The sequence below is a fragment of the Camarhynchus parvulus genome, chromosome 2, assembly GCF_901933205.1.
Source record: "Camarhynchus parvulus chromosome 2, STF_HiC, whole genome shotgun sequence".
Classification (NCBI taxonomy): Eukaryota; Metazoa; Chordata; class Aves; order Passeriformes; family Thraupidae; genus Camarhynchus; species Camarhynchus parvulus.
Genome location: NC_044572.1, coordinates 19,455,246 through 19,473,978, shown reverse-complemented (window position 1 = coordinate 19,473,978; position 18,733 = coordinate 19,455,246). Strand labels below are relative to the sequence as shown.

Here is an 18,733-nt window from a genome sequence, read left to right as displayed (position 1 = left end):
AAGAAAAGCTAATAAATAAATTTAAAATTTTAGCCCATGTTTAATGATTAGTAAAGGTGACACCCTTCCATGTCTTTGTTGCACCTTTGTTTCCAATTGGATCCCTGAGATTATGCAGCTAAAATGTCCATCCCAAGGGGAACATTTTGTTGAAGTTATTAAACTAGAGGCTAGAACAAGGCTATATTTTCGGTCTGTGTGGGGGTCAATGTAGAGGACCATTCATCATGGCAAATGGAAGCTTGAGGACTTAACTGTTTCTCCCCACAACAAGTGGTTTAAGACCTTTCTTCTGAAAGCCAGATGCCCTCTCTGCCTTTCTTCCAGCTCCAGCAGACAAAGCTCTGGTCCCTGTTTAGCACACTGATATCCATCTCTTTTCATGCTTACCCAAATGTCTTGGACTATGAACTTGAGTGCCTGCAGCCATATCTACATAGAGTTTTAAAGACCCCTTTTCCAGGTCTGTTTATGTCCCCCCAAGGGATTAAAAAGTATCAGAGAGTCATCCTGTAAGGTTTTATTCATTGTTTATGCATCTATAATGGATTTTTTGTATGTGTGTGTCCAAGTAAACAACATCCACGTGTACTACACAACAAAGGTGTTTAACGGGGAAATGTGATTTTTATAGCGGTACAACTGCAGGGTCGTATATTTTGAGATCATACATACCTCAGCAGCAATCTCTTACCTTCTCTCCCATAAACTTTGCCATTACTCTTTTTAAAAGGCATTTTGCACATCTTGCACTCAAGGATTTACATGATATTTTCTAAACATTATTTTCCAATTTGACAATAGAACCAGGAGTTAAATTATCACATGCTAAATATTAAGGAATTAATTTACAGTGTCGGGGATTCTTTGAATGCTGACAATTTTACACTCAATTTGTGTGTTTTCCCTCATTTGGAAGTAAATAATCCTGAGAGTTCCCAGAAGCTGTCAGTTTGTTTTGCTTCTACAGGAAAAGTCATAAGGACTGGAGAGAATCCTGGAGAGGATCCATTTGGTGGTTTGATTTTATAAACAGCATAGTAATTTTTTGTGGAAAGTAGCAAACATATATTAATGGAACAATTGAAATGTCTAACACTACAGGATTTATAACACTAGTAGTAAAGGTGTTTTTTCAATATATTGCCACCATCTTCTTAACCATATAATAAAATTTTAGAGGTTGCTTTGATATTCAGTGGGCTAAATTAGATATCTAAGAGTTGGTTAGTCAAACACTGAACTAGAATACAGGGTATGTCATACTTGGGAACTCAACTCCCTTTGGTCCCAGTCCATTCTATCATTTATGTATGGAGAGAACATTTTTATTTCAGTGAATTGAAAATTCTGATGTTCTTTCTTAAAAATGAGGTATGCTTTCCAGCATTGAAATAAAAGCAAAATTTTAGTGACTGTTAGAATATTGTGTTTCAAAATAATACTTAAATCATGTTGGTTATTACAGTATTATGCTAAAAGATTTGCTATGTTAAACATTTTTACATTGTCAGAATTTAAGGAGTCATATTTTGACTTGAGTCAGTGAGAGATCAGGCTTGAGTGGAAATGGGATCAAGTTTTTGTTGCAAACATATTTATACTGATGTTTATAATATAGCCATTTAGAAGACAGATTGGGGGCACAGTTTTCATTTGAAGTAGTTCAATTGTTAGTATGATTCAAAGTGAATAGGTAAAATGGAGGATGGCATATAAAGGAAAGAGGGAAAGTTTGGTCAGAATATTGGTAGTTTCAACAGAGTTCTTCAAACTATGTTTGGTAGAGCACGGACATAATTTAAATGGAGTGCATTCATAGATGTAGCATACACTTCAGCAGTGAAAACTGTAAAGCATGGTAAAAGAATATTTGTGTGAGTTAATTCATGTGCTGTCTTTTGCATATGCCATTTTTGATTAGAAATGTTCAGTTGTACATTCATATTTATGTATATACAGAAAAGGTCATTAGAACCGACTCAGTCCAATTAACACATTGAAAATGGATTTTGCATTCTAATTAAAAACAAACAAAAAATGTGCTAATAAATCCTGTCATAATTCTGTCTTCCATTTAAATGGAAAGCAAATCTTTCCATCCCTTTCCAAACACTTAAAGTTACTGTAAGTCTTCAACTGCTAATTTCATGGTAAATAATTCTTTAAACATTTCTGGTTGATGTAAATATAATTCTTCCTGAGAGAAGAAGTACTCAGCAATCTGAAAATAATAAATACAGGACAGAAATAATGGGAGGGAAAACAATGACATGAGTACTTTTCTTCTTCCTTCCCCCTCCACTTTTTAAAAATGTGCGGGCTGTTGCCCTTTCTTAAGTGGAGTCATCAAAAATTATGGTTGAGGGACAGTCACCAACAACTCATCTTCACACCAGTTTTTACTGAGTAAATCCTCCAAAAGAAGGAATAATGGACTGCATGCTTACTTCATATTTACTATTTGGACACTGTGGAAGAGATGTGTTTTTCATAGGATATTATATTTAAACAGTGAAAAGACCATGCTGAGATTTCAGCACTCCTTTCTGCCATGACCACTAATTTATTAAGAGTTTAACCAAGTAGCACACAAGGTGATAATTATGAGTGGCCACAATAATCATTGAGCTTTGGGAATGGAATGGAATAGATGGAAAAAGATAAAGCCATAGGCATAGAGGCAAAGTGAGTTTGAATTTGAATGTTGCTTTATGGTGAGGAGAAGAGGAGGAGAAGAGTTCATTCCCCAAATTACAATTCTGTGCTATGAATTCAGCTGATAGAGGATAGATGTAGGTAGATGAAGAAAAAAAAAGGTTCTTTTCAAAATTGTATTTATTTAGTTTTTATTTAGTATTTATTTTTCAATAAGCAGCTTAAGTAGAGTTTGTTATTGCTTCTGAATATTTCTTTATACACCATTCCATCTACTAGCTGACAGTGTAGAGAATTTTAGGGAATGGCGTCATCTGGGTTTGATGGAGGAATTGCCTTCCAGTGACCAGCCTTCCTCAGACAAGCTCCCAGGCAGCAGCAGGATGTCAGGGACAGCACCTGAATCTGAAGACTTGTGTGGCAGAGCAGCAGAAAGCCAGCAGCCAAAGTAGCAGGTGTCCTGTAAAACATAGGTATTGCTAAGGCTTTTGATATTGATGGGTCCTTTTATGAAAGTGGTTAAAGCGACAGTTTTTTAAGGAGAAACTCTACAAATCTTTTATTAATTTTATTCTTGTGATTGAGTTACAATGTCTGTTCATGTATTTTCTTTTATGAAGTTTTCTGTTATAATGAGCCACTGCCTTAAGTGTTTAAGTGCTCCTCAGAATTCTTTCCTGTTAGCTACTGGCAATTCCAAATTAAGAATAACAAGGCTCCAGTGAGAAAAAAAGGCAATGAAATAGATATTTGAAGTGGATGACTGTTCATCTTTTTTTCTCTTAATATTCTGCTCAATATTGATTTTATTTTCTGCTGTTACTCCTTTCAGAGGGTGAATCTGTCCTTTGATTTTCCATTTTACGGACATTTTCTACGTGAAATTACTGTGGCAACTGGAGGTAAGTGGCTTTCTAACCATTTACTTTGAGTAAGATGAGAAGAGCTTCTTGCAGCTATTTAAAATATTTTTCCCCTGCTTGGATATATCAAGAGATAAACTGCAGCTTTTATTTAGGAAACTTCCCTGTCCACAAAAAGAAAACCACAAAATATCAATATGATGAAAAACCGCCAGCATTTAAGTTGAACTGTTATAAACTTATCTCATTGTAAGACTTTACAGCATTAATCCTTTTCTGTTTAGGTATTTCCCCCAGAACTCAGGTGTATGTATGTTTAGCAGTTGCCCTGGAGGTGAGAGTGCTAGAGCCAGAACCAGGAGGGAGTCAGGGTTTGCCTGCACAAGGGGAGAGGATTTCCTGCCCAAAGATGAGCAGTGCTGCTAGAAGTATGGCATGTGTCACCTGTAAGGCAAACCCAACACAGTGCATTGTCATGGTGTGGTATGGCCTCTGAAAATGTACCATGGCCTTCCTCTCCTCCTTCCATGAGAGGAGTGGGGTGAGAAGGAAGGTAGGGGCCAGCTCAAGCTCCCAGTCTGGCAGCCCTGGGCAGCACTGATGGCTCATGGCTGGGGCTCTCCCTCTCACTGCTGCTTGCTGCTGCTTGCACCAATCTCCTGAGCTGGGAACAGCCATCAGCTCCTTCTGTTCCCTTCCCAACTCCAGCTCCGTGAAAGACAATTTCATTTTTATGAGACGAGGAAAAGGAAATGACGTGGAAGACAACAAATGAGAAAAAGAAGGAGGAGTAATAGTAAAAAAAATAAAAACAGGGAGGCAAAAGGCAGCGTCATGGAGAGCACGCCCAGAGGACCCTCTGGTCCTTAAACATATCCAGCAAGTTTATGGACCCTGGCTGGTGGTGCTCAGCCTAGAGATGTGGCAGGACAAGCAGGCAGAAATAGGAGCCACCATCATCAGGAACAATTCTACCCTGTCCCTGATCAAAGTTTCTCCTTCCTTTGCTATGGGGTCCAGATGGACATGATCAGGGGATATCCATGTCCCACTGGATATCCTAAATGGGGAGGTTATGACTAAAAGATTGGGGTAGAATTGCTGACAGTGTCTCAACAAGAGTGTGACCTGTAACAGAGATTTCTGTCACACTCTCCATCAGGATCTCCATTTTGCTACCAAAGCAGAATACAAATGTTGGACAAAGGTGAATAAAGGCTGATATTAAAGTGATTTGCAGTAGAATGATAAAAAAATGGATGAAGAGTTATGAAGTGACTTCAGTATCAGTTTTCTCTTCTTGATCAGTGATAACATTTTGATGCTGATTTGGATAAGATGAGCCAAGAACCACTGATTTTGAGATTTGTCTGATTTCCATTCTGCTATGCTGTTAGTTTCATTTTGGTGCTTGGTCATCAATGCCTAGTTTTGTATTCTTTATTAGAGGAGTTGCTTTTGATGGGTTACCAAAATCAGCACGTGATTTGTGTAGCACGAAAGGAGGGGATAGATCCTGCAAAGATAAACCAGCGGTGGTGGGGAAAGGGTTCATCCTCTAAATGTCCCCTTATTCTTACTACTGCACTTGGTTCCTTAAAATTTCACAAAGTTCACTCTCTTCAAATAATTTTTTTGTGTGACCATTCTGCTGAGCCTTCTCATTTGATAGAATTTAAAATATCTGAATTTTTACTACTTTTACCACTTTCACTAATAGACTGCTCTGACCAGTTTCTCCATCAGACCCAAAAGTCTTGGAAGGAAAGTTAATCTCATGAGGTGAACTGTGTAGGAGCAATTTGTGAGGTACATATTTTTTTCCTTTTGATACAGAGTAAACGAGGAATTTAAGTGGTTTTGTAATTTGTATTTTTTTTTAAAAAAAAAGAATATAGAAATTACTGTGGCTCTGCAGGATTCTTTTCTCTTGCTAATAATGGAACACTGGCTGATAATTATGCTTTTCTTTTTGCTCCATTTGGACTAAATAAAATATTATTGCTGCAAATAGATCTATGGATTGGATTGTTGTCAAGCTAAATATGACTTTAAAATCAGTCCTTTTAATGTACACCACTGACATTAGCACAGAGATATTTCAGTCTTTCATTGACATTTCCATGATTTTTCCATCTCAAAATTAAGCATGAAAAAAATATAAATAGATTCTAAAATGTTATCTTGATAAAGCTCAGTAACTGTAAGTCATTCTGTCAGTCCAGGATGCAACCTTTACTACAACTATAAGGCTCCTAAACTCATCTAGCAGGAAAAGAAAGGTTTATTTCTGTACTAACTCTCTAGAAGTATTTTAATTCAGATATATTTGCAAATTTTGTTGCTAGGCTAAGCATCACACTTCACCACCACTGATTTATGATAACAGAAGATGAATATATGTTCCACATGCTTCATATACTCTATGGTCTGCTATTCCTTAGTAACCAAGATTTTACAATGGCATTACTATTATTAGAGACCTGGAATACCTCCAGAGGTTATTCTGACATCAAAAGAATGCAAAGTTTATGTGTACAGAACTCCCACATGACAGATGTCCACTTCCTGGAGTGTGGGAAATTATTAATTATGCCAATGACAACACTAAAAACTTTTTTTTACATACAAATCATAAATTAAACAACCTCCTTAAAAGGGAAGTCGAGGACAATGGCACAATAAATCCCTGTCACAATAAAAACATCAACGCCAATGGTTTCTGCCATTCTTCATGGAGTGTGCACTGTGGCATAGTAGGGTTCCCAAATTGCTTACGATGATTTTGGAATCACTGTGGTTTAAAACTCAACTTTTTTTCCTCTTTAGCTAATATTTATTTCCTCTTCTGAATAGTCTTGATGATCTAATTGTGTCCAACTAAGAAAAGGAAGAAGGGGTAGTGAAAAAAAATGTTTTGAGGGTTTTATTCACTGTTGTCTTAGTTTGTATTTGAAAAGGCTATATATTATTGTATAAATTATGTATTAGAATTGAAAAATTATTGACAAAATCAGTAATTGGTTCTTTGCTATACAGACATGCCTCCACCCACATTCCTATAGATTGTTCTCAAACGAGCTGAATTTTGGTTTTTGTGAAGCTTTCTAAAGTTTGTAGCCTACAGGCCAAAAATGGGGTAATTTTGTAAAAAGAAAAAACTTGTGAGATAGTGAGTCAGGTTGTGCATGCCAGGAGCTGAGTGTATGATGTCTGCTTGTTGCCAGTCACTGACATCCCTCACAGAGCTCAGTGGAGCTGGGAAAACCCTTCTTTGTGATACATTCTCCATGCTGTACCATAACCCTTCTCAAGGGCATCCTTGAAGCTCTGTGCCCCACATCCTACTCAACATGCTGCAAACTTCATTGCTGACTGTATTCATTTTCCATGTTCATTGTAGTAAGCCCCTCTTGTTTATTCTCTGTGGGGATTTTTTGTTTGTTTTGTTTATCAGTCTCTATTTTTAGTGCAATTTTATATCAGATACTGTAAGTTATTTAGGTGGGGTTTTTTTACGGCATTTTTCATTGACATTAAATTTCTCTGAGGTATTGCAGGGAGAAGGAAAGGCCTTGCTGTGCAAGCACTGCCCAGCATTAAGGAAACATAACAATAACAGTAGAAATTGAAGTGACTAGGTGGTTACATTTTTAGATTTATAATGCTGAATATTGAGACATTTTGCCAGCTAGCATGAAGAAGGCTCCAGAAATGTCCCCTTACCCTGAGTAATAGCAAATTGCTGAAGTTGAAGCAAGCAGCTGAAATTTTTTATATTGTATTAAATTTTTGTGAGATATCTTTCACTAGAGGAATATTTCATATGGAGGAATTGTCTGAAATAATTCTGAGGATGCTGCCTGAGCATTTCTACCACTGTCAATTGAAGGAGTACCAAGCAAAGAAATAAAAAGCCATCCTAGCAGTAAATTCCAGTGTAATCAAATCAGAATTGATAATTTTCTAAAACAGAAATCAAAAACTCTTTGTATGATTATTAGTTCCTAAGGCCAGATCTCATGCTTAAAAATACTTGTATTTATGGAAGAAAGAGATTTTTATGGATCCAATATTCACACAGCTTTTCATCAAAACTACAGCAGTCCTGTGCTCTATTGACACAAGATAAGAACACAAGCATTGAAAATACTGAACTAATTTTTCTGTTGAAACCTGATGTTATTGGATCTTGCATTGAGGAACAGTTGTGAGGTACCTGAGCATGGTTCCTAAACCCCAACTAGTCAGGACAACTGATTCAAAATAATCTTTCATTCTCATGAGGAATCACACTTATTTCAGTATCAAATTCTTTTTAAGTGTACATATGGCTTGTGGGAATGGCAAAGGCAAAATATCTCTGGTTAGCAAGCTAGTTGGTTAGCTACTTAAAAGCTGAAGTTCTATACAGAGATAGCACTTTAAGTTTTCTTTTGGACATTGAATGTCTATATATCGTTATGGAATTCTGTTCAAATTTACTGTTTTTCATGTAGCAAGGTGGGATATGAAAAATAAGTACCAAAGTGTGGAGAATTCTAATACAATTTCCATCCCATTTTGCAGTACTTTCAAGGAAAAGGGATCAATGATAGAGAGAAAGTATGCTGTGGGGAGGGAATAAAGCCTGTTGTTGCACTGTCTCAGCCCTATCTTTCTGTGTTGGCAATACCTCTGGGCAATACCTCTGAGCAGGAGGGAAATTTGTCCACCTAGGTGGTGGTGCTACGGAAAGAGAAGGGACCATGGGATCAGGACCTGAGCTTGTTAAGGGTGAGGATGGCTGTGCATTTGCAGCCTGCAGAAATTGTATGGTAATTAACTTTTTTCCCTGCATCTCATGCATTTATTTTCTTAAATTTCTAAACCAGTGGGTAAGTACAGTGAAATCTACCTGCCTCTTTGAATTAGCAGCGTCCTGAGCAGAATGTTTTATTGGAGTCTGTCAGAAATTTCAGCAAGGTTTTTCTGCCTGTTCCTGCTTCTCTGAACCTTTCAGCACAGGAGCCAGCAGGAGATGTGTTCATCACTTAATGAAGAGGTTTTTGACAACACAAATTGCCCTATGGGCAACATCTGTTGAATGGCAAAGGTGATACAAAGCAGAGTGAAACACAGTGTTTCTAGCCAAAATCAGTGCCTCAGATTAGTTTGTGTCTGTTACAGGGGATTACACTTGTCATCACCAGTGGGCAGGTCACTCTGAAGGGACTGTGGAGGTCTGGCTGTTGACTAGCTCACAGAATTGCCTTCATTTACCTCATCTTTTTCTGATGTCTTATAGTGCCATCCAGTTGTACCAAAAATTTTTCTCCCTGTAAAGCTTCCTTTGTCTGTCATTCCTGTGTCAAGTGTCCTGAGAACCCCTCCTGTTTTTGTAAGGGACTAACCCCTCCCTGGAAACTTTGCCTACCTTTTCTTGGTGAGCCCTTACAACCCTTTCCATTCCCACACTTATGCTTTATCTTTACAAATTCAATCAGAAGCACTTAGGGCAAAGAGAATGATAAGCTTTAGGGGGAAAAAAGCATTCCATATGCCTTGACATTTCTCTGATCATCACACATTAAGGCATTTTCCAGCTTCTTGATGGTTATGGGCAGTAGTGGTACTGAAGTGGTAAAGACTTAAAATGACCATACTTGTGGCTTTTTAAGACTGTTTCATAGAATAACAGATAACTAGCCAAAGCATTTGTCAACATGTAATGGCAAATAAGCAGTAAATAAAATTGAATAATTTTGCAGAAAATAATAATAAATTAAATTACTTAATGTTAAGGCAAAGAGCCTTCAGGGTAGCCAAAAACCATCCCACTGAACATTGGGAAGTTGTTAGGTATAGGCTACGTCTAAAATGGATCCATAACTTTTTATAGTATAAGTTTTTATGAAGCTTTTACAGTAGGATTCAAAGTCTCAATAAATTATGCTATTACATCATACTAAAGATTTCTAATGCTTGACAAATCTTTATTTTCTCCAGATACTACAAAATATAATGTTTCCTTGGTTTGGTGCATGCTTATAAGTTTAAAAAAAAAGCTTCAATACATTTCTGCCTATAGCTTCTAATTAAAAGAAGAAATTCCTGATGAAAAGTGGGAAACACACCTTTTGATGCTGTAAGGCAGCAGTGCATAAAAATTATGTATAAGTGTGGAATTCCTACACCAAATGAAATGTGGTCAGTTCATAAATCTACTAAGATTTGTGAAGTAGTACTTGGATATATCTGTTTCTTAAAGCCAAAATTAAGATCATGATAATATTTGATTACAAAATTTTTCAAAATTTAAATATTTCCAAGCATGGAGTATTTACAGACTATTTAGGCTTAGAATTGCATTAAAAATTCAGCTCAGAGTTAATATTAATTATTAAACATAAGGACTGCTATAGGGTCAAATATTTCTAATAAGAGGTGTGTCTTAGTTTGAATTCTGTCCAAATATTATGAAAAGTTTTCCTTTCTGAAAAAAATTATTTCTGACTTTGGCAAAAGTTCTTTTTCCTGGTTTTCTTAGTGTTTGTGTTTAGGTTTTTTTAATGTGTTGAATTCCTGCTAATATCAATATTATTGCCAAGGGGTAGTAAAATCTTTTCAGTCCCTTGGTCCCATGTGCATCTTAATGAATGTTCTTTTCCTTGAACTTTTAAGGAAAACCTATTTTACATCTCAAATCAGGCAGCTGTAAATGCAGTTTTATAACTTTGAATTATAAAAATTGAAATCCTTTGTATTGTGTGATGCTCTTGCTACCTAGTACTCCATAGCACCAGGTACCATTGATGATTACTTGTAATAGCCAGGGAAACCGAGGGCTTCATTCTCCTTAGCGTGTTATCCTCCATATCTGCAAATGCCATACATTTGTGTTCTTGTTCCTAGAATACTTACGAAATTCATATTGTTCCTCATATTTCTGCTGAAATCTAGGCACCTGCACTGAGTGATCATTTGGCTTCCTTAAGAAATTACTGTTAAGATGAGCGTTCCCAGAAATTATATCATGATCCTATTGCTATCAAAATGAGCTGTAAATCTCCTTAGATGGCCGCAGGATGCTTCCCTTGCTGGCTGTACCTCATGTCAGGGCAGCTCTCCATTTCTGCGAGCAGCGGGTGATTAAAAGAGTGCTGAGCAGGTTGGCTCCTCATTCTTGTTAGCTGCACAGGGTGGGGCTTTCCTCCGGTGGGCAGTGGGTGATTAAAAGAGGGCTCTGGAGAGCAGGACGAACAAGAGTGGGCAAACGAGCATGGCACATCTCTGAGGGCATGGCACGTATCTGAGGGCATGGCACGTCTCTGCAGGCGTGGCAGGGCAGTTTGTGTGGCAGTTCACGCAGGCAGGGTTGCAGGTTTCCTCCTGCTAGAGGGGTTTTTAGTTTGTTGTGTTTCTGTTGTTTGGTTTGGGGGATTTTTGTTAGTAATGGTTTTTACATGATCAAAAACTGCAGTTCGTAAAAGTGTATGTAGCCAAATAGAACCCTCCAACAGAGGACCCAGGATCTGTCCAGACCCCTTTCTGTGCAGAATGTTTGAGCTTATGAGTGGTTCTTGGGGGCATTGCACAAGAAGCCTGTCTGCAGTGTGAACAGGTGAATGATCTCTTTTTGCTGGTGGCCGAGCTTAGGGAGGAAGTTAAAAGATTAAGGAATATTAGGGAAAGTGAAAGGGAAATAGATTTCACTTTCCCTGATATTCCAAAAGGGTGGAGTTCTGCCCTTCCATCCTCAAAGGGGGGCCCATCAGGATTCAGAGGACTCCCACACTTCCCACTGTCAGGCAATAGGAGGACATCTGGTGGATGAAGGTGAATGGAAATGGGTCCCTACTCAGGGAGGTAATAAAAATTCCTCCCAACCCCCTTCACATACCCAGGTGCTGTTTCAGAATAGGTAGGAGCCCCTGAATCCAGAAGGTCAGCCAGAAGACATAGAAGAAAATGATCTGCCCAGTGAGGCTCCCAGTCTGTCAGTGAGGCTTCATCTGTCAGAGGGATCACCACCTCTGATGTGAAAAAGAGAAGATGGGTAGTCATAGAGGATAACTCCCTTCTGAGGGAACAGAGGGCCCCACATGTGGACTGGACTCATCCCCACAGTCTGCTGCCTTTCTGGGGCCTTTCTGGGGCCCAGGTACGGGATATCACTGAGAGACTCCCTGGGGTGATTCAGCACTCTGATTATTACCCACTGCTGATACTCTAGGCTGGCAGCAATGAGAATGAAAATAGAAGCATCAGGGCAATTAAAAGGGACTTGAGGGCACTGGATCGAGTGGTTGATAGGGCAAGAGCTCACGTAGTGTTCTGCTTAGTGTCTTTGGTGGCAGAGAAAAATTATGAAAGGAATAGGAGAGCTCACGTTATCAACAAGTGGCTCAAGGGTTGGTATCATCAGCAGAATTTTGGGTTCTTTGATCATGGGGCAACTTTTCCAGCATCTGGCCTGCTGGAATTGGATGGGCTCCATGTCTCTGCTAAGGGCAGAAGGATTTTAGCTCATGAGCTGGCAGTACTCATTCATAGGGCTTTAAACTGGGCTTTAAGAGGGAAGGGGATGCAGCTGAACTGTTAAGAAGCAGGCCCAAGAGAGTTAAGCCTGAGATAGAGGTGAAATCAGTAGCCCAGCTGAGGTGTATGTATACCAATGCACACAGCATGGGTAACACACAAGAAGAGCTGGAAGCCACGGTACAACAGCAAAGCTATGATGTGGTCACCATCATGGAAATGTGGTGGGATGACTCGCATAGCTGGAGCGCTGCACTGGATGGCTACAAGCTCTTCAGAAGAGACAGGAAATGGGGAAGAGGTGGAGGAGTGGCCCTTTATATTAGGGAGGCTTTTGATGCCGTGAGTACTAAAACTAATGCCAATGAACTTGAATGCCTATGGATAAGAATTAGAGGTAAGGCCAACATCCTACTGGGAGTCTGTTATCATCCAACCAACCAGAAAGGAGAGGTGGACAACTCATTCTATAAGCAGCTGGAGAGTGTTTCAGGATCAGCAGCTCTTGTTCTTCTAGGTGATTTTAACCTACCAGACATCTGCTGGGAACTTAATACAGCAGAAGAGGCAGTCCAGGAAGTTCTTAGTGTGGAGGACAACTTTTTGTCACAGCTGGTGAGTGAGCCCACCAGGGGAGGGGCTGTGTTAGACCTGTTTGCAAATAGAGATGGGCTGGTGGTAGATGTGGTGGTTGGAGGCAGCTTGGGGCAGGGTGATCATGAAATGATAGAGTTCTTGATATCTGGTGAAATCAGGAGGAGCATCAGAAAGACTTTTTCATTGGACTTCCAAAGGGCAGAATTTGGCCTATTTAGGAGACTTATTCAGAGAGTTCCTTGGGAAGAAGCCCTTATAAAAAATGCAGTCCAGGAAAGCCCTTATAAACAATGGAGTCCAGGAAAGGGTGGGTGTGAAGGATAATAAAAAATGCTTTTGCAATTATGTTAATTGCAAAAGGAAGGGTAAGACCAATCTTCACTCTCTAGTGGATGCAGGAGGGAACTTAGTAACTGCAGGTGAGGAGAAGTGCTTAACATCTTTTTTGCTTCAGTCTCTAGTGGGAAGACAGCTTGTCCCCAGGACAGCTGTCCTCCTGGGTTGGCAGATGGTGTCAGGGAGCAGAATGGTCCCCCTGTTATCCAGGAGGAGGCAGTCAGAGAACTGCTGAGCCACTTGGATGTTTATAAATCTATGGGCCCAGATGGAATCCATCCTGTAAAGCTGTTCTCCATCATTTACCAGCAGTCCTGGCACTCTGGTGAGATTCCAGGTGACTGAAAGCTGGCCAATGTGACACCCCTTCACAAAAAGGGTGGGAAGGAGGATCCTGGTAACTATAGGCAGTTAGCCTGACCTCAGTACTTGGTAAGGTTATGGAGCAGTTTATATTAAGTGTCATCAAGCAGCATTTACAGGATAGCCAGAGTATCAGACCCAGCCAGCATGGGTTTAGGAGGGGTAGGTTGTGTTTGACCAACCTCTTCTTATGACCAGGTGACCTGCCTGATGGATGCAGGAAAGGCTGTGGATGTTGTGTACCTGGATTTCAGCAAGGCCTCTGACACTGTCTCCCACAGCACACTCCTGGAGAAGCTGGCAGCCCATGGCTTGGACAGGAGCACTCTTTGCTGGGTTCCGAACTGCTGGATGGCTGGGCCCTGAGAGTGGTGCTGAACGGTGCTTCATCCAGCTGGGGCCAGTCACCAGTGGTGTCCCTCAGGGGTCTGTGCTGGGGCCAGTTCTGTTTGATATTTTTATTGATGACATGGATGAGGGGATTGAGTTTTTCATCAGTAAATTTGTGGATGAGACTAATCTGGGATCATGTGTCAGTCTGTTGGAAGGTAGGAGGGCTCTGCAGAGAGACCTGGAATGGTTGGATGGATGGGCAGAGTCCAATAAGATGAAATCTAATAAATCCAAGTGCTGAGTCCTGCATTTTGGCCACAATAAGCCCCTGTAATGTTATAGACTGGGGACGGTGTGGCTGGACAATGCCCAGGCAGAAAGGGACTTGGGGGTACTGGTCCACAGCCAACTGAACATGAGCCAGCAGTGTGCCCTGGTGGCCAAGAAGGCCATCCTGGCCTCTGTCAGGAATGGTGTGTCCAGCAGGAGCAGGGAGGTCATCCTTCCCTTGTGCTGTGTCCAGTTCTGTGACCCTCAGTTTAGGAAGGACGTTGAGATGCTTGAGCATATCCAGAGGAGGGCAACGAGGCCGGTGAGGGGCATGGAACACAAGCGCTGTGAGGAATGACTGAGGGAGATGGGGTTGTTTAGCTTGGAGAAGAGAAGATTTAGGAGTGACCTTATCACTCTGTGCACCTTCCTGAAATGTGGTTGTAGCCAGGTGGGGTTGGTCTCTTTCTCCAGGCAGCAACTGACAGAACAAGGGGACACAGTCTTAAGCTGTGCCAAGAGAAATATAGATTGGATATTAGAAAAAAGGTTTTACAGAAAGAATCATCAAGTACTGGAATTGTTTCCCTGGGGAGGTGGTGAAGTTGTCATCCCTGGATGTGTTTAAAAAAAGACTGGATGTGGCACTCAGTGCCATGGTTTAGTTGAGGTGTTGAGGCATGGGTTGGACTCAATGATTTTGAAGTTCTCTTCCAACCTAGTGATTCAGTGCCCTGTTAAAACATGCTCTGCAATGGCAGGAATCAGCAACACTCACCCCTGCTCCTCTCTGAAGTAATGGAGAATGTTTACAAGTTGTAGCAGAGCAGCACTCAAAGGGAAAAGTGTCGAAGTCTGTTTAGTTGGGTTTTTCCCCCTCTGCATAGGTAGTATTAGGTGCAAGAAGAGAGTAATACAGGCAAGGCTTTTGCATGTGTAGATAAAGTACCTTTAATTCTGTCAGGAAAAGATATTAGAAATATTATATTTGGAAGTACTCATCAGCTAAAATATCAGTTCACCTAAGTGATGTTTTTAAAGCTAAAGGTAAGAGTCCCATCCATTCAATAATTTTTTGTTCTCTCAGTGAAGGGGTCTTGCTCCATTTTTATGCTGTGCATTTTATTACCTTAAACACTATTCCAGCAGTTCACAGGATGATGTATATCAAAGTGTGAAGTGCAATGTTAATACCACAGTTAGGCGTTTATTTTCTATTACCTTTGTTATTTAATCTGTGTTCCATTAGCTCTAGTATCTTTAACATGATCCATCAATATGTGGTATAGTGCCATCATCCAAAAAATTAATTAATAACAAAAACAAGTTGCAAGAAAACTAGAAATCCAAAGTCTCAAAACAATGTTCTAATTTGCAACTTGCCGTATTTTGGAAAACAAGATTTCTTGCCCCTCTATTTTGCTTCATACTTACCCATTTTTTGGGCCACTGGCAGTATGTCCAAAGCAATTATAGCAAGTGACAGTACATTCGATTTCCAGCTGCATTAGTAAGTGTGGAATTTCTGGTTGTTGTGCTATAAGCAGCTTGTTGTTATCTAAAAGAAAAGTTTGGAAGCTTACACAGGATTAATTAAAATCAATGAAGGATTTAAAAGTGAACACTGAAATTATTGCTGCAGAACTATAATTAACAAAGTAAATTGGATCCTAAAATGGCCCCAAATCATCCCACAGTGCAAGCCCTCACTGATGAGGAAGCCAGAAATATTTTGTGGGAGCTAAAAGAAGGTGGTAACAGAGAACCATCGTACTGTAACCATCCTACTGATGACGCAGGCTCACATTAAGAGGCTATTTAGTAACTTAGTTTTACATGTCACCAGCAGCATTGTTTAAAAAGTAAATATTTAAAAAGTAAATATTTAAAAGTAAATATATTCTTGCTATGGAGTTTCTGCATTGTTGTATCCAAAGCCACAAACCACCCATAATTGCCATTTCCTGTCTGTATCTCTAACTGTTGAATAGTATGAAAAGCACATGAATAAATCTATATAAGGCTTTTTATATTCATTACTTCAGATAAAGTATTCTAATTTCACTACTTGGGATCTGTCATGTAAAATCTGCACATGGAATTTCTTTTGCATCTCTGACAGTACAGGGAGTACAGATTTTCTTAATATCTTTACTGTACTGCAATTTCATATGATGACTGTCCATGTCTATCCATCCCTGACTCCTGGAGATTCTTTAGAAAAGCAAATGCTGCTACGTGTTTTGCATGATCAACAGTTGGAAAATAGAATGCATGCAAGTGTTGTCTCAGCCACATTATGAAAAATCAGTTGCCCGTTGCCAGCCTCTTCATTATGTCATCATTCCTTCCTTGGCAACCTCCCTGTCTCAAGCCAGTCCTTGCTAAATTCATTACCCTTGCAAATTGCTCAGATTCATATCTGTCTGTTTTCTGAAACCAAAGCCATTGAAATAAATAGATTCCCATGGATCTTTGTCAGTTTTCAATTGAGACTTTAATTTTTTCACTTGCTTCTCGTTCATCCTTACAGTCTTGGCCTTGGCTGCATTCACACCCTTTCCCCTTCCTTCTGTCAGTGTTGTCACTGGGCTGTGACATCCCCAGTCTTCAAGCTTTTTCATGCATATGCCTGTTGCTGAGGAGATGGTTCCAGGTGTGAGCAGCAGAAAGAAGTATTTATGCCTAAATTTCTTCTAAAATCATAGGAAAGAGTTCGCCAGAAGTTTATGGAGGTTTTCTTTGCCATGGCTTAAAGTGATATTTTTGTTCACAAAAAGTGATAATTTTTGTTCACGTAAACTTAATGACAAGACATGTCAGGAAAAACTATAAAAATGAAAAAGAGGTTTTTGTTGTTTTAATGGAAAGATTACCTCAAAACTACATTTGTTTTCATGTGTTTTAGTTCCATGTACTTGTAGGAGCTTCTTCATGCTCCAATCCCTTGCAGTAACTATTCTAGACAGGACATTTATTTGAGAACTACTACTACCACTAGGCTACAATATTGTAACAATTTCACATGTTATATTTGTCATTTTGTCGGTGATGCTACATCCACCTGGAAAAGCAGCTTGTTGATGTGTCTCTCTAGCGTGTTTACAGGAAATTATAAGGTAGCCAGAATCACTAGCACGGGATTCTTACCCTGCCTCACTCACCAGTGCAGGTCTCAAGTCTTAAGAAGGGGATAAACAGGGCATAGACACCTCCATAAAGGGTCATTGGTGCAAATGCTGCCTCTCCTTCAAGTGTTTGTGGGTTCAACACTGGCTTGTCTTGCCAGAGACAACATTGATATAACTCCTCAGTCAGGGACTGTCCTGCAATTTGTGTCAGAAGTGTTTTATCTTCACCCTTTACTGTACTGCAAAATCTGTGCATGAAGTGTAGCCTGTAACTCTGCTTTTAACCAACCTGAGAAAAGGAAAGCCAGACTCTATAACCTGCATCATGACCCGTGATGCCTGAGGCTGCTTACCTAGAAAAAACCTTTTGTAGCTATTTGCTCAAGTAGAAATGGTGACTTTTTGACTTCAAGCTGCCACACGTGGCAGTCTGGTACGTGCCTGCACATCTGAGAGCAGAGAGAGTCTAAAGGCTGTTGAAGAGAGCAGGAATGGTGGCTGTTTTAAGATTCCAAGGGCTTAACAGGCTTGCTAAAAATTTCCATTTGTCAAAGAAATAAATGCTTGTTAATTTAATAACTTGTTAATTGAAGGATGCTAGCTGCAATATTGTTAAATTCTGAGCTGAATGACGTAGATGTGTGATTTCATATATCTCACTTGTTAGATGCAAGTGATGCCAAATAAAATAAGGGGTTATTTGGCAATGACTTAATAGGGCAATAAAAGTCTTTTTACTGCAGTTTATGTTCTGCTTTGATTTTCTTACTAATGTGGAGGAGACATGAAATATAATGGAATAAAAAGATCTATAGAGCATTGAGTAAGAGTTTCAAGCTCCATCTCTCTTGATCCTATGCACTAAAATAAATGTTTTCCTTCTTTCGGGTAGATTTCTATGTAGTGTTATTGGGTGGTCATACAGATATGAGTGAATTTTACTTTAGGATCCCTAACCCCTGATTTCTACCTCTCTTGCAATTGCATCAGAACCAATATTTTAAGGGAAAAATTCTGTTTCTTAGTTGACAACCTGAATTTATCCCCTGAGAAGGACACTGTAAGCCATTAGACCCAGAGCCTTTTGAGCCTCCTTCATGATCAGAGCAATTGCTGTGTGAATTTTATACCTACTTTCCTGTCTGAACGATACACACCTACCTGTGCCTTCTGCTGGCTTTTGTCCACCTTAACAGCTATGAACTGTACCTGTTTTCAAGTGTCAGAGCAAGGTGTCACAGCAATGGTATTGCTTACCTCAATGATAAAAATTATGTCCACATTTTCAGCAAAAAAAAAATCTTCAGGCCTGTTTTGAAGCAAGTCAAAAAGCTTAGTCATCATGCTAATTTATTGGTTTCTTTTAAATAGTGATGTTAAAGATAGCCTATTTTTTTACTTTGGAGGACATATGCCTGCACTGCCCATAAACATCCAGCCAGCAGACTGATTCAGTACATGAACATTTCTCTTTAAGAAGAGTTTCTGAATTTTTACAAATACTTTCTCTTTTTATTTTTTTTTTGTGCTTCTTCAGCTGTAGCATTTATAACGATTTTATTTGTTAATTCCAACTCCTAGTATGAACATGGACTTCTGATAACACAGAGACGAGAAAGTTGTGCATTCAGCTGTGAAAATGTCCAAGGAATAATATTTGAC

The 18,733-nt window shown here is 39.5% G+C and overlaps 1 protein-coding gene across 1 annotated transcript in view; it reads left to right on the top strand.

Annotated features, from left to right (window-relative positions):
• Positions 1-18,733, top strand: part of PLXDC2 (plexin domain containing 2) — a 252,555-nt gene that overhangs the window by 137,459 nt on the left and 96,363 nt on the right. The window contains exon 4 of the mRNA XM_030971900.1: positions 3,491-3,560. Coding sequence (XP_030827760.1) covers positions 3,491-3,560 — 70 coding nt within the window. The remainder of the gene's footprint in view (positions 1-3,490; positions 3,561-18,733) is intronic.